A 14,636-nucleotide genomic window follows, 5' to 3' on the forward strand; every position below is an offset into this window, starting at 1 on the left:
ATTTAGTAAACTTTTCACTCTCTCACCATCGAAAGATTTCAGGATCGCTGTCTCAGTACTGCACGAACGACTGCGGAATGTGGTACCCGACCTGTATTCCTGCAATCTGAACTGTACCAGCGAAACCCTTACAGCAGAGCACACTTCGACTGTAACTAAGCAACACCGCTTCAAACGGCTTCCTGGAGATTACATATTAAAATGAATGACTGGCAGCAGTCTTTGAAGAGAGACTGCTAGCAGGAACATGTCAAGTCCCCAGAGAGCGGCTGAGAGGGCACAGAATGGTGGGTTTTTTTTTAATGCAGACAGACAGCTGCTAGCACAAAGGTGCTCAGAAGCCTGCTAGCAAAGAAGATTGTACAAAGGTTCCTCCCCTCTCACCTGAGGGAACAAAATGCAGGTTTCTGTACCGATGATAAATATGTACTTATTCCTACGTGCTAAGGAAGGGCTTATCCCCAGCCAACACCCAGTGTTTGCACAGGATGAACCAGTGGTAATTCTCTGGCTCAGCTCACCAAATGGCCCCACTATCCCCGTCAACCCGCCTGGGTTTTCATTGTTTTCCGCTTCAGCCAACACCTTGCTGTGAAGAGAAATGAACTAGGCTTTCTCAGATGCAGGTGATGTGCTGGTTTTACCATGGTGAAAGCTCCTGTGACTGACATAGTCTCACATAAAGGAAAGATTTGGAACAAATATCTCAGCTGCATTTGAGACCTTGCCATACAAAATGGGATGCCCCTAACAGGCACTGCTTAGTCAAAATAAAACCCAGTAGCTTTATCCAACATCAACAGGAAGCTCATGAAAACTTATACACAGCATTTTCAGAAAATAAAATTCTGCTCTGGGAAATGACCCTCAACAAGCATAGACATTGCTGTTAATTTCTGGATCTTGGTAGCAATATCAACTAAAATAAATATAAATGCTTTTCTGATTCCATGAGATTTGTCCAAATAAGCTTAGTACAAATAATTTTGCACTAAATACAAAATGGCCATAAGCTGTAAAGTTCACTAAAATAACCCATTGTCATATGAGACAAAGATAAAAAGAAAGCAATGATGTCATCTGAACAAATCCATAACAAACAAACAAACAAACCAGAAGGAAAAAAGGAAACAAGGACAGAAAAAAACACACTAATGCATTTCTGGTACTATTCAGTAGCACATTAGGATTCATCAATTCAAATCTGAGCAACAGAACAAACTCCAGAAGAGATATAATTATATATGCTTCTCTTGGAAGCTTTTTCCATCCCACTCCCATGGGAAAACTCCCCTGGCACAGATAAACCTAAATCAAAGTTTATTTGTTGGCAGAGAAATCCTTCACCACAGCATTTCTGATGCAGATAAAAAACAGTTTAGGGCACACTCTTTTGTACTTCTTATGAATGTATCAAAAGGAGGTCTACAGTGTTCACATTCTAAGAACAAAAGAGTGTTTGACTTGTCTGGTTTTTTTTAAACAAACGTCAAATCCTAGGATCCTGAAACATTTGACACTACTAAGAAAGTTAATGAAATTCAGCATTACAAGAGACAAGACCCTGAAAAAATCCGTATCTTCCTTACAGATTTTAACATTGTTTTTTTTAGATTTCATTAGTTACTACTGAAGTTAGAAGGGCTACAATTGTTCTAATAAAAAGTAATCAGATAACCATGAAACTTCCCAGCTTTTCATTATATAACATAATATATAATACTTTCTGATGAAAAAACCCTACCCATATCCTAAACAAAAAATTACAAACAAGTTTTTAAATAGTAGTGATACAGGAGGAAAAAAAGCAATATAAAACAATACAGCCACAAGTACTGCCTTTCTCTACACCATCTTTTCCCTTTCATTTACTGGTTCAGTTTCTTTTACCATCTCACCAGCATTTTTTCACCAATATATTTTTCTCACACATATTATGCAAATCCACAGAAAAAAACTCACCGTTCTGATTTTAAATGAGAACTTGGACTCAGCAAAGAATAATGGTACAATTATTTAAATTCATCTGGAAAAGCTTCCTGTTTACCATAGCACGCTATCTGCCATCACAGATGGCTATCATGCCATCACAATACTATGAAAATTCATTTCATTCTCATTTTCTCCCCTCCATGCATGTTGCCTGCACTCACTGTCAGCACAGTTAGTGCATTTATTCCCTCTTTCCTGTTTCACCCAATTAGTTCATACTGGTTGAACAGCATACCCAACACTATGAGCTCCCTATAGAATTTTACCAGTGAAATTAAAATACTAATACCTGATATCTTTCAGATAGAAGGAGCAAGAACACTCAAAAGCAATTCCTAATATTGGCTGTAAGATACACAGATATCACAGTTCAAGTCACCATGACAAGACACCAAGCTTTAGCCACCAAGACAACACAACCCACAGTAACTAGAAATAATTATCTTTGTAGAGAATGGATCATTTAAAGCTGTGGAAACAATGGAGGATAATGCACAGAATGAATGCATGTACATCTACCTTATGTTGTTCAAGCTTCCTGTGTATTGTGTTTGCTGTTTCCTCATGAGCTTGCTGAACAGTTACTTCTTCTCTCAGAGCGGCCTCTGCCCTGTAGAGCCAAGCACCTATGGTACCCAAAGGTGCAGGAAGAGATTTATCAAGGTGTATGTGCCAGTCAAGCATCTAGGAAATAAAAGTAGAAGGACTGAAATTCCTCCCTTGCTAAGTAATACAAACAAGTACACTGATAAAAATCAGACTTTACACTGTAAGATCAAACCCCCACGTAACAGAGTATAACTGAGACATAAATCTAGGCATATTACTCCACATGAGTTTGGAAATTGCAGCATTCTGACATGCAACAAAATCTCTACAAGAATTTTTTGATTTACGTATTTCCCTTTCTGAATGGTAATTGAAGTACAGAACAATCACAAATAACCTGGAACAACTGAGAAGCAAAATATCTGGATTTCATCAGTTAATAGGCACAGTAAGGGATGCGAGACCTTCTTCTGCCATTGTCATTTAATTCATGCTCCTGCCTAAAATCTTTGTATCTTTATTTTGCACATACTTTTTCTATGTAAGGTTCAAATGAGTCTCAAAGGACTGTGGCTGGAGAACATAGCAGTAAAACACTGTGTCTGACTGGCAATGCCAGTTATGGGAGTGAAAACATCATGAAAATTATGTGAAAACTCCAGAATTTTAAACAGATCTTCTGTTAAATATATTACATAAATATATATATATATATGCAGTATGGATATGTCCTAGTAATAATGTTTTATTAACTTTTTATTTGGGATAAACAGCATAACTTGCTTGGGATTTTTCATTCAGTTGTGTAAAATTCCAATCATAAATACTAATGTTAACTTATTACTTTTGCAAACAGGTCAAAAATAGAATTAAAACCTCATTTATTGGTAAAGTATTCAGTATTACACAGAAAGTTTTTTAGCGATACTAAAAAAATGTTGTATTAGAAGTTCTCCAATAACTAGCAGTTTACATTAGAACACTGGGTTTGGAAGGTGCATTGTGTATGCTTTTCTTTCTATCAATAGTGTTTTGAACTTGGCTGAGCACTGTTATCATTCTTTCAAATAAAGGGAAATCTCAGAGTACAGTCCTTTTCTTGAAGTTCGTATTCTATCTTTGAGCAATATTAAAGATGATAGTACAGTAAATACTCTCAAAAAAAGGCAAAATAATTCAGCAGTGCCAGAAATTTGGTCCACTTTTAGGTTCCTAATGCCTAATAAAATCAATAGCAAACAGGTGTTTAAATGATTTTAAATTCCACCCTTCATTTAATAAAAAAATACATAGCACAATGATTTTCAGCTTACCCTGGAAGAAACTCTCTCCCATGCTTGCTTCACCACAGCTTGATCAAGTGATAATTTGCCATCTTTCCTTACTGACTGGGTTGCAAGTTCAAACTGTTTCCTTTTTACCTCATATTGTACTCTGAAATGCTTAAATGACTGCACAAAGAGAAAATCAAATCAATTGCGGTACAGAGTTAAGGAGCTAAATTCTTTAACATTTATGTAGTATCATAAACTATGAAAAATTTGTACTGATCAGAGTCCTAATCTTTCCCAAAGAGGAACAGCACTTGTATATTTACTTCTATATTTATTATTTATATATAGGTTATCACTATATATAAATAAAAGGACTTCAATTATCAGATACCTGAACCATATATGAAATGAGATAATAACTGATCAGATAAAATAGCAACTGGATTTAATGCTACTTGGGACAGTGGCTGCATTTAGAGAACAGTCAAGCTTCAGCAGAAAATTTAGACCAAGCTTTGTATTTCTTATTTGGACATTAACCTCTGAGAGAGTGGATGAAAATGAAACTCTAAGCCCTGTCCTCTCCACCTGTCACCTCATCCAGCCTTCAGTCATACCTCCCATCTCAGCTAAATCATGCAGGATCTGGAAGGATGGCACAGACACAAGCTCTCTCCTAACTAGGACAGTCCCTCTCCATACTGCTGGGAAAACCTCCATGTTAGGCAAACCATCTGTGCACTGTCCTATGTAGCAAAGCTCGAGCTGACATTATAATTCCTCCACCAATAACAGGCAAGACATTTTGTGTCCTTATTTCTTTAAACAACACTATACTCACTCTCATATATACAGATTGCTTAAAATACTGCAGTACATGTTACACATAATGATGACAATAATTTGTTATCATACATAATTCCCCTGCTGCTTACCTGGTATTTCTCTTGGAAGCTTGTTTCTGCCACCTGTGCTCTGGCTATGTCTCTTTCGAATTGTTCTGCCCACACTTTTAGGTCTCTTAGCACCAGTCTGTCTTCCTTCTATGATATAGTACAACCACACATTAAAAAAAAACATTGCAGCCTTTTAGTAGAGCTGTCAGATGTAGTCCAGAAATTATCATCTCTATGGCAAGTCAAGGTCATTAGCTGTAGTAAAAGCAAAAGTGCCCAATTCTCTCATCATTTACCTTCTTACAGTCTAAGTGAAAAGCACTTCCTCGGTATGAGAGAATTCAGCAACTAGACATGAGTCTTACAGTTGTGAAATCATGACAAACTGGAACATTGCAGTGTCAGAGCTATTATGTGTAGTTGTCATCTGATGTTAAATTAACACAAAGTTCTTTAAAGACATTTTTAATCTATCCTAACTACTTCTAGTCTTCAACAGATTTTCAAAGTCAATTTTCAGTAGAAGTTAATTGAGCTGAGACAGGAGAGGATTTTTCATCTTTCACCACCATTTTATTAGCTGATCTGCTATTGCTGAAAAGAAAAGTTATTGTCTTATTGACTTCAGGGTAATCCTTAACATCAAGCTCCAAGTTCAGAAGTTAGCACAATATTTTGAATATTTTACCGCAGAAAATGAAAAGAAAGAAAGAAAACCCAATTATATTCAGTTTCTCTTCCTTCAATGCCATTTTATAGCTTTGAAGAAAAGTGTATTTGTTTTACAGCTTTCCTTTAACATTTCAGTTTGTCATGTCACTGCAGCTTTGTAAGGCTGCAAAGTTCTCTGCAGAATTCAGTGACCTGGCAGTGGACAGAAAAATACTAACAGGAAGTCTCAGGTCTCTGAGCATGTTATATCCAAAGGCTATCAAAAACCAGAAAGTATTCTGTGTAAGCAGGCTGGTCAAGTAGGATACAAGTGTCCATCTCAGATTTCCAAACAATGAACCAGATGTGTTGGCTGTTAATCAGAAGCTACTTTTTGAAACCACAGAAGTCTTATTACTGTAAAATTTTTCAGAAACAAAGAACAAATCTGTCTATTACAGTGAACAAATGCAATATCTCATCATACATATAAGCTAACCAACTAAAATGAGTGATTACATTTCAAGCATTACATGAGAGAAGAAAAACTGGAACATAGGATAAAAAGAGCAGTCACTGACTGCATTTGAGAAACAAAGAACTGTCTTTTAAGAAACGATCCTGACATGGGAAAGAAGCCAATTTATGGTTCCTTTCTTTGAAAGCTTTCTAAAATATGTAAAATATAACTTCCCTTATTAATTTTAAAAACATAGAGCTATTGCTCCATTTCAGCCAAGGAAAGGACAGGTTCCTCAGATAAGAAAGAAACCTTTGATGTATTTCTACTAATTCTTTTACTGAGCTTCTACTCAAAACAGTGGTAGTTGGTTGGACATAATTTTCACAACAGATGTGCAATTATCACAGTTATCTTGATAGCAGTTGCAGATAGATAGTTGCAGTGAGGTTAACATGCTGCTAGAGCAGCTGTGCTGGAACAAAGTTCTCTGTAGCTTATGCTCCTGTCTTGTGACACACAAAGGCTGGTATCTGAGAAACAATATATGACAGATATGACATTCCCCGGCTCCAGCTACCTGTAATACTGAGCTTTCCTTGAACCCACACAGCGTCCCAAGAAGCAAAAACTCCTAGAGCTTCCAAATTCTCAATTCATTTAAATGTAGAGAAGGAGAATAAAATTTCTATTCTTCTGATCTGTGTGTGGGGAAAAACCATCTTGATTCTTTGAGAAAACCAGCAAATTCATTACTATCCCCCTACAGGGAAAGTCATAGAATCATTTAGGTTGGAAAGACCTCTAAGATCACCAAATCCAACCAAGTAGAATATAAACAGAGAGAATCTTAACTCATTCAGCCATGAAAAAAAGAACTTTGGTATTAAATTCGCTCTATTCTTAAGAAGCTATAACTTTAGTGAGACTACTGAGATTTCTATTAGTATTTAGCTGCCAGGTCCATAAAAGCAATACTAAACTATGCATCTTAATGGATTGGAAATCCTGTAGCAATCTTACTGGCCGAAACTTTAAGGAAGACATTCTTGAAGTAATGAAGAGAACAAGTGTACCCCAATGTTCTGTACATTACTTCTAATTCAAACTATAAAATTCAGTTTCGTTAAACACTGTTTTATATTCCTCTATGGCTCACAATCATATTACTCCTTAAAGTAAGGGTTTGAAAAAGCATCTACGTGCCTGAAACTGTTCATACAGTAATCTGAGCAAAGCAGGTATTTTGCAAGGTTCCTGTCATCACAGTTTAAAAATTTGATAATGGCTAAAACCCAGTCTGACCAAATCTTCTTGAAATAGAGTATCTCTGGGATTAAAAATACCTCTGTGGTACCTGAAGATAAAGTCCACAGGAACAGCCCCACCTCCCTTAAACCACATACTATTTCTCTGATCCTAAGTGAAAAGATTAAGTAAACAGGTGGCATTTAGCCTTCTGTATTTTAAAAAACTATTTATTTAGGCAAACTTTTGATTACTTTGTTTAATTGCAAAAGAAGTAAGTGCTTCAGTAACCACCTAACTGGATGCTATAAAAGACATTGTGCAAAAATGCATGCTAAACCTTCTATTTATTTATTCATATGTTTTCACAGGTTTCCAGTTCAGTACCTCATTTATCACCTGCAAATTAGATTCTGTAGTCCCTGGTTGACACTAAAGCACTTTAAAGTCTCAGTTTGGGTAATCAACAGAAGAGATTCACTTTCTTAGATACCAAGGCACTTGTCATCAACACCCAGCAGATACAATGAGCTATCGTTCTTGAAAAAAGACTTTCATTATTGCCTAGTCATTCTTACTCCTAATAAAAAAATATCAAAAGGACATTCTCACAGATATGTAAACTATTTTCTAAAGCCTGCGTATGTGAAGTAGTATACAGATCAGAACATAAACCACCAAATGGAAGTTATCTAGAATAAATATAACTATTTGTCCTTTCTCCAGCACGAGGACCATTGATCTGTGATCCATTTATTCATCTAAAATCCTGTGGTTCACTCGGTATGCTACTTCCAAGCAGCACTTTAAAATATTAATTTATCCTTACACAATTCCATGAATATTCACTGATTTGTAGAGATAAACAGAACTGGAGCACTCAACTGACAAGGAACATCAAAGAAAGTATTTAGAGAAAAATGTTTATGAGTTCCAATATGATAAGGAGGTAAATTTTAAATTTGCAAAGAAGCTTTTTAGCCCAGACTCAAAATCAAAGCATTATTTCATTAACTGATATGCCAGAGTTAATTTGAAAATGACGTAATACAGAATACTCCAGGGTTTGAAGAGCTAAAAATATCATGAGAATCTTAATTAGGGACTGGAAAAGGAGTATTTTGCTTAGTTTTCTAATACGTAATTATAAACTAGGTGAACTGCTCAAATTCCCAGGCACAGACACAACAGAATTTTCAAATATTACCTTTTAAATCCAAAAAAGTTGTCACATGTTTTTCAGGGACATTGAACTATTGTATTGCATATGTACTGAGAAAATGAAGTCCCTTCAAAAAAGTTTATACATAAATTAAATTGCTTATGCTGTTCCTTTTGAAAACTCTAGCTGATATATATATATAAATGTTACTGGATGTATATATGTTACTGAAACTCACTCCCTGAAAGCAGTATCACAGACAGGGTGAGTGCTGAGCCAGGCATCACCTTCAGGGATGAGCTATTAAAGACTATCTGCAGAAGCAGACTAAATCCCTGGAAAAGCTCAGACAGCTATTTTTGCAGCTGCTGCTCAGGAAATTCCTCTTACACTGGGGAACTCTGCTGGCATAAAAATGTCAGAGATGACAGGAATATCTTCTGAATTACTTGCTCATCAGAGCATGAGAAGAGAAAGACTTTACATCAGAAATATTTTGAGGGTGTGATCTTTAAGTACAGTTAAATTTATACCATGATAAGGAAATTGGCAGAGCTTTTACCACTTCAAATCTCCTCTGACTTAACAAGCAATGCACTGCGGCTGTGTAAGCCTAAGGACATAAAAAGTCCCATTAAAGGTGCCCAAACGTGCTTGAATGGATTGAGAATATTGGAATAATTCTGCTATCAGTATAAATCTTTGCTTCAATACATCACTAGTTAGATATACATAATGTGAGATGAAGATGAACCCTTGATCCTAGTCACTTGAAAATAATCTATTTTACATATTTATTTAGAAAAAAAATCCCAACCAAAAAACCTCCAAGAACGTGGAATCTAGGCAGCTAATTGGATCGGGTCAAACTATAAACACTATTGACTGACTGCAGTGACATCTACTATTTATTTCACAATATATTCACTTCTGCTGTCTTCCAATTTCACCTGTGAATGCTCATTTCATATACTTCATATCATATACTTCATTTCATATACTCTGTGTTAGATTTCTGAACTTCTCTCAGTAAATACTAGAAAGTTAGAAGTATCTAAAAGTCTAGGATGGTTAAAAAAGTATATTTTTTAAAATATCATAATTTAGACGAAAAAGGAGCAGCACATGTCACGCGATTACAGATGACTACGCTCTCCTTCCAACCCACAGGCCACATACATAACTTACACAATCATACACTCTAGTATCTACTCTATAAACCTAAAGACATACAAAAATACCCATCTAAAATGAGATTAGATGTGTAGAAACATTGAACTAAATCTATTTATTTCATGTTTATAGCTATACTTAAGAAAACCAAAAGCATAGTCTGAGATTTATTATAGGAAAGTTAACTTGCTTTACTATAGTATTTCTCTTATTTTCAAAATAAAGCATTAGGCTCTTAGAATCAGCTCACGTAAGAGAGAGGACCTAGATTCATCATGTTAATCTATTGCTTTTCTAGAAAGATTACCTTGAGGTTAGCAAACCAGTGTACATTAAAAAAACCCAAATCTAAAGTCAAGTAAGTGCAGGATGAAAAAAGATAACAACCATGAAAGGTCCAATTCAAGCAATTATTCTGAACATATACCCTTACCTTAAATTTCATAAAAGAAATGACAAAAGTTGGGATATCTTGAAGTTCCTAGCAATATGAAACAAATGGGAAAACGAGAAGCAGGAAAAAAAAAAAGAAGCAAAATAAAATAAAATAAAGCAAAGCAGGCAGAAAGTCCAGAAAGAATAGTAAGAGCCACACATGTAGGAATACCAAGATGTACTTAGAACTATTATCAAGTTCACGTGTCTGTATCACATCTAGTGAAGCAGTTTTCATATTAGATCTGATTTCCAGGTTGCTAGTCACTAAAAGATTTATTTTATCTGGCCAAATAATTACTTACCTTAGAGTAACTGTGATTCTTTGAGATGTGTTGACTACACAAGTTCACGTATGTTCATAGCTGGTCCATGAATGAGATATTAGATCCCTTTTAATTCTGGAAATGCACATGCAAATAGCTATTCCCTCTGACCACAAATAAGGGATAAGCTTCAATCATTACTTCACTTCTTCCAAAGCAAATTCTTTATAAACTGAGCATTGAATCAGGAGGGAAGATGAACAGGAATTTGTGCGGACAACACATCTTGAGGAAACACAGTAGCAGCTGAGCTGTCTGGAGGGTGGGTAAGAGGGTTAAAAATCTTCCCTTGCCCTCCCTCTCCATGCCAAAATTCACCCAAAGTCCAGTCTGAAGTAGGACTCTTCTAACTAAATGTAGGCATCTGCAACTGAGATAGGCCCTTTTCAGTTCTTTAGGCAAGATAGATAAAAGCAGTTGTATCTAACATTTACTGTCCAACTTATTCTACAGCAGGCACTTAACACATCAGGTAATACATACCCTTAAACAAGAAATTAGGATTACTCCAAGAGTTCAGCGGACAAGAGTCTCGCAAAGTTATGTCCCCCAGGTACCTGGATTGTGTGATAAGTATTTCTTTGGACTATACTTCAGGAGAAAGACAGAAAGGCTAAAAATAGGGGGATTATACTGGTCACTAAAACAAACAAATTTTTTAATCAACTGCCAACAACATTTTATCTATCATTTCCTAAGGGATGGATTAATCTGTTTTATCTCTGTTGATATGCTCTGCAACACAGCCTTCCAGAGGATAGTTTGTTTAGGACACCGTCTTAAGAAAGATGCCATCTGGGAAAGTGTCTATCTCTTGCTGACTACAGGTGGAGTGTTACAAGCTTTTAGATTTTAAAGGTGAGTCCTGTCCTAAGTAACTAAACTAACCAAATAATGTAAGGATGGACATGGATACTCCAGGACAGTAAAAAGGAATATAGTTCTTCCTCCAGGAAACAAAGAGGACCTTACCAACAATGATGATTTTTAATGATGACATTAGAAATTTAGTGCAATGTCAAATTCTTACTTTCTTCTCAAAGTCTGAGCCTTACTGGTTTCTGCAGTGTGACATGCAAGGGGTCAGCACTTCTACCAGAATTAATGTGGATTGCTATTGGAATATCTTAGTGATATATAAGAAGAGGAAGTGGTTCTGAAATCAGCATGTTAGCATGTCAAACTGATTTGTGTTGTTCTGCTTCCTAGTAATTCAGTTGGAATTCTGGATGCAACTCATTAATTGCCCTTTCATAACTTGTGTGCTAGCATCTCTGTGGGTATAGCCAGAGACAGGCAGAGCATGGAATGGCTGAACCCTGCATTCTCCTGCATCATCTCTGCATAAAGCTTGGGGGAAGGGGGTGAGGTTGTTCCTCAAAACCCAATCCCAGCACAGGCAGAAAGCCTTGCCAAGGCTGTTGGCATCAGAAGCTGCCCAGTGTGCCATGGTATGAGGATGGCAGGATTGCCTTAGCCTGAAAAGGCCACAGCACGAGGCTTCAGTGCTCACTCAGTCCTCTTCAGCAGCCCCACTGCTCAGTGGGATGATGAGACACTGGCACAAGTATGTCCTCAGATTAATGCTGCAGGAAGGAAAATTGCAAGTTCCAGTGCTCAGGCACTGGAATCAAAAAGCAAAGCTACAGCTACCTCAGCCTCACACAGCCATAAGGAAGGAGACTCACTCATTTCAAAGCTCTTTTCTACCTCTGTAGGGAATGCAGAGAAACACAGATAAAAAATGCTTCTTCTTTCTCTCTTGCTGAGGCTGAGCAGATTGTCTCAGCAGTGCTTCCCGTGTTTGCCATGAAGAAAGCAAATCAGGACTAGGAAGTGAGTCATGATAACTTGGCATTGCTGAGTATATCATTCCAGTGCAAAGCCAATGCACTAGAGCATACATAAATCATATTCCAAGGAAAAAACATGACTGAAAACAATTCCTTAGAACAAACAGTTAAACACCTGTGTGAAACAGAAAGGAACACATGTCAAAATTGTAAATGCCGCTCAGGCATAAAAGCCTGAAGGCTGTACCTAAGCAATATCTTGGACCATTCTTGTTCTTATCCAGAAACCCAGTGTGATAGAAACATAAATGACACATTGCTTCAGGTAACAAATTATTGAAATCTCATTGGTGTTATGCTTAAAAACCTGTTAAGAAACTGTAGGATTCACTGGTTTGCTACTATCTACAATAACTGTGTTATTTTTTGCTCCCACTACACCTCAAAAGAGGAAAATATCTGCAGGATCACCATTTTATTTTCTCCACCTACTAAACATCTGCAACACTTGTTCCTTTATTCTGAGCTAAACTTTCCCAGTTTTCTTATTGTGCTTGCTTGTCACTTGAACTGCTCATCAAAAGGAAATAAACTGTAAGAAAATTTTAAAATGTATTTATAAAGCCCCCTTTCATTATAAACTGTTTTATGGTTATGCAACAGAAACTTACATCATTCTCTGGCACATCAGTCACTGTATGATGAGGATCGGGATAGTACTTCAAAAACTGGGCTACATAGGTCATGACAGACTTTTCATCTGGCTTTTCAACATCCACATCTAGACAAGTATAAAACATGGAAAATTAAATTTTTAGCTGAATAGCATAAAATGCTGTTTAAATGTCTAAACACTATGAATTAGCACATCTGGCTTCACTATGCAAGTAGTTCAGATTTTTTCAACTATGAATTAGGTACCTTCTGGATCAAGGAGCCTTGGAATTCCTAGTTCTGCTTCTGCAATTGTGAAGGCTTCTTCCAGGTTTTCTCTGTTTGACCTTCCCCTCACTTTCTCCATGTCCACTAAATCTGGCCGGATAGCATGAATAACAGAATGAAATGCAACACCACTCCTCCAACTTTGTCCAAAATCTTTGATTTCAATTCCAACTTGCCTAAAGAATATGAAAAGGAAAGAAGTTACTAATAACATCAAGACTACATGAAACAGTGAGGGAGACATGAATGCTCCACCCAGTGGTTACCCATCATTAAACCTAAACCACTTGTTCCTGTAATGCTTAATCAAGTCAAATACAGCTCCATCCATCCACTGCATAAATTAAATTCTGCCTATGAAGATCCAAGTGTTTTTTATCATATACATGATGTATTTGTCTCCAGTGGGCTTGCTAGTGGCAATAAGCCATGAAGCAATGAGCAATGAAGTGCACCAAAGTTCTCATATGACATCCACAGAGTCTGTGAATGTACACACTTCCATTCACCATTCCCTCCCTCCTTAAAAATCTCACTCCATTAAAACTGCTGCAGTTCAATTAGGTACATCACTATCAAACAAATAAAATACCAAAAAACCTCCACTAACCTGTTATTTTTCAAAATGATAGCATGAACAGTGACGTCACTGCTGTTCAGAGGAAACTATAACACACAAATTTCTCTATGTTCTTATCAAAAGCATAAATGATACTATAACCCAGAACACTTAATATGTCCAATAAAAAATAAACACAAATGATCCAGAAATAGCAATATACAGTAAGAAAGTAATCAGAACTGAATCACTGCTTCTTTTACCAGTAATTCTGAAAGGCACGGGGGTCCACTGACAGCAAGACTGTTTTTAACTTTGAGCAAGCAAGCAAGCATCCTTTCAGGACACTAAGACACTAAGGTAGTCTTGCCATCAGGAGGTTCAAGCAGTAGTAACTGAGTAAAGCTCCATTTAAATCTCACTATGATCAGTGAAACACTTTCACTGACTTTAAGGAAGTAATCCTTGCAAACTACAATGTCAAACAGGCCTAGCTGAAGTGTACCACTAGGTATCACTAGGCTTCTTTCAACACATTTTATCTACTCTTCCCAATAAAACTGACAGTTTAGTTTATGAACCTATTTTGCATTTTGTTTGTTTGCATGTCTGGAAATAGAAGCTGATCACTTTCCACTGCTGGTATCTTACCAACAACAGTGCAAAGGAAGAAACTCAAATCAGACTGCACTGCACCATAAGTTACTGTATTCTACCTGTGGATAAGGTCTGAATCTTTGCAATTACATTTCTTTTTTCTGAGGCACCATTCAATAACTGAACATTTCCCCTCTATACTTTGCACAATTGATGTATTCAAATACCAGTGATTTTTTAATTGGAGCAAATAAATCCATGTTATTTTACACCTCTCATATGTATTTTCTTATTTTGGAAGCTATCAAACTACTATAGTATCGTTGACCTAATTTACGTGAGCGGTTAATGCCTTCTTGAAAGCTGAAACAGCATGAGATAATCTTACAGAATAAAGGAGAAAATTCTTAAGTTAACAAGACATAGCAAGAAATAACTCCAAAATAACTTGGATTAAGAAGAATGAAGATCCAGGGCAATGTGTGTAGTAATATTTCCATTGTATCAAAGAACTGCAGAAGGATATACATAACTTTTCATCACTTGCCTTTCAACAGCAAGTGCCAGGACTTTGTGTTC

At 36.5% G+C, this 14,636-nt stretch overlaps 1 protein-coding gene across 21 annotated transcripts in view; it reads right to left on the minus strand.

Annotated features, from left to right (window-relative positions):
• Window positions 1-14,636, minus strand: part of SYNE1 (spectrin repeat containing nuclear envelope protein 1) — a 294,642-nt gene that overhangs the window by 210,457 nt on the left and 69,549 nt on the right. For 20 of the 21 annotated variants that reach the window (XM_048296782.1, XM_048296801.1, XM_048296802.1 and 17 more), the window contains 5 exons: window positions 12,881-13,077; window positions 12,631-12,740; window positions 4,751-4,858; window positions 3,855-3,992; window positions 2,512-2,676 (listed from right to left, as the gene is read on the minus strand). In XM_048296782.1, coding sequence (XP_048152739.1) covers window positions 2,512-2,676; window positions 3,855-3,992; window positions 4,751-4,858; window positions 12,631-12,740; window positions 12,881-13,077 — 718 coding nt within the window. Of the gene's footprint in view, window positions 1-26; window positions 133-2,511; window positions 2,677-3,854; window positions 3,993-4,750; window positions 4,859-12,630; window positions 12,741-12,880; window positions 13,078-14,636 lie in introns of those variants that run through there. The other variant, XM_048296797.1, reaches the window with a different exon arrangement.

This window comes from Corvus hawaiiensis, chromosome 3 (genome assembly GCF_020740725.1).
Source record: "Corvus hawaiiensis isolate bCorHaw1 chromosome 3, bCorHaw1.pri.cur, whole genome shotgun sequence".
In the NCBI taxonomy this organism is placed as follows: Eukaryota; Metazoa; Chordata; class Aves; order Passeriformes; family Corvidae; genus Corvus; species Corvus hawaiiensis.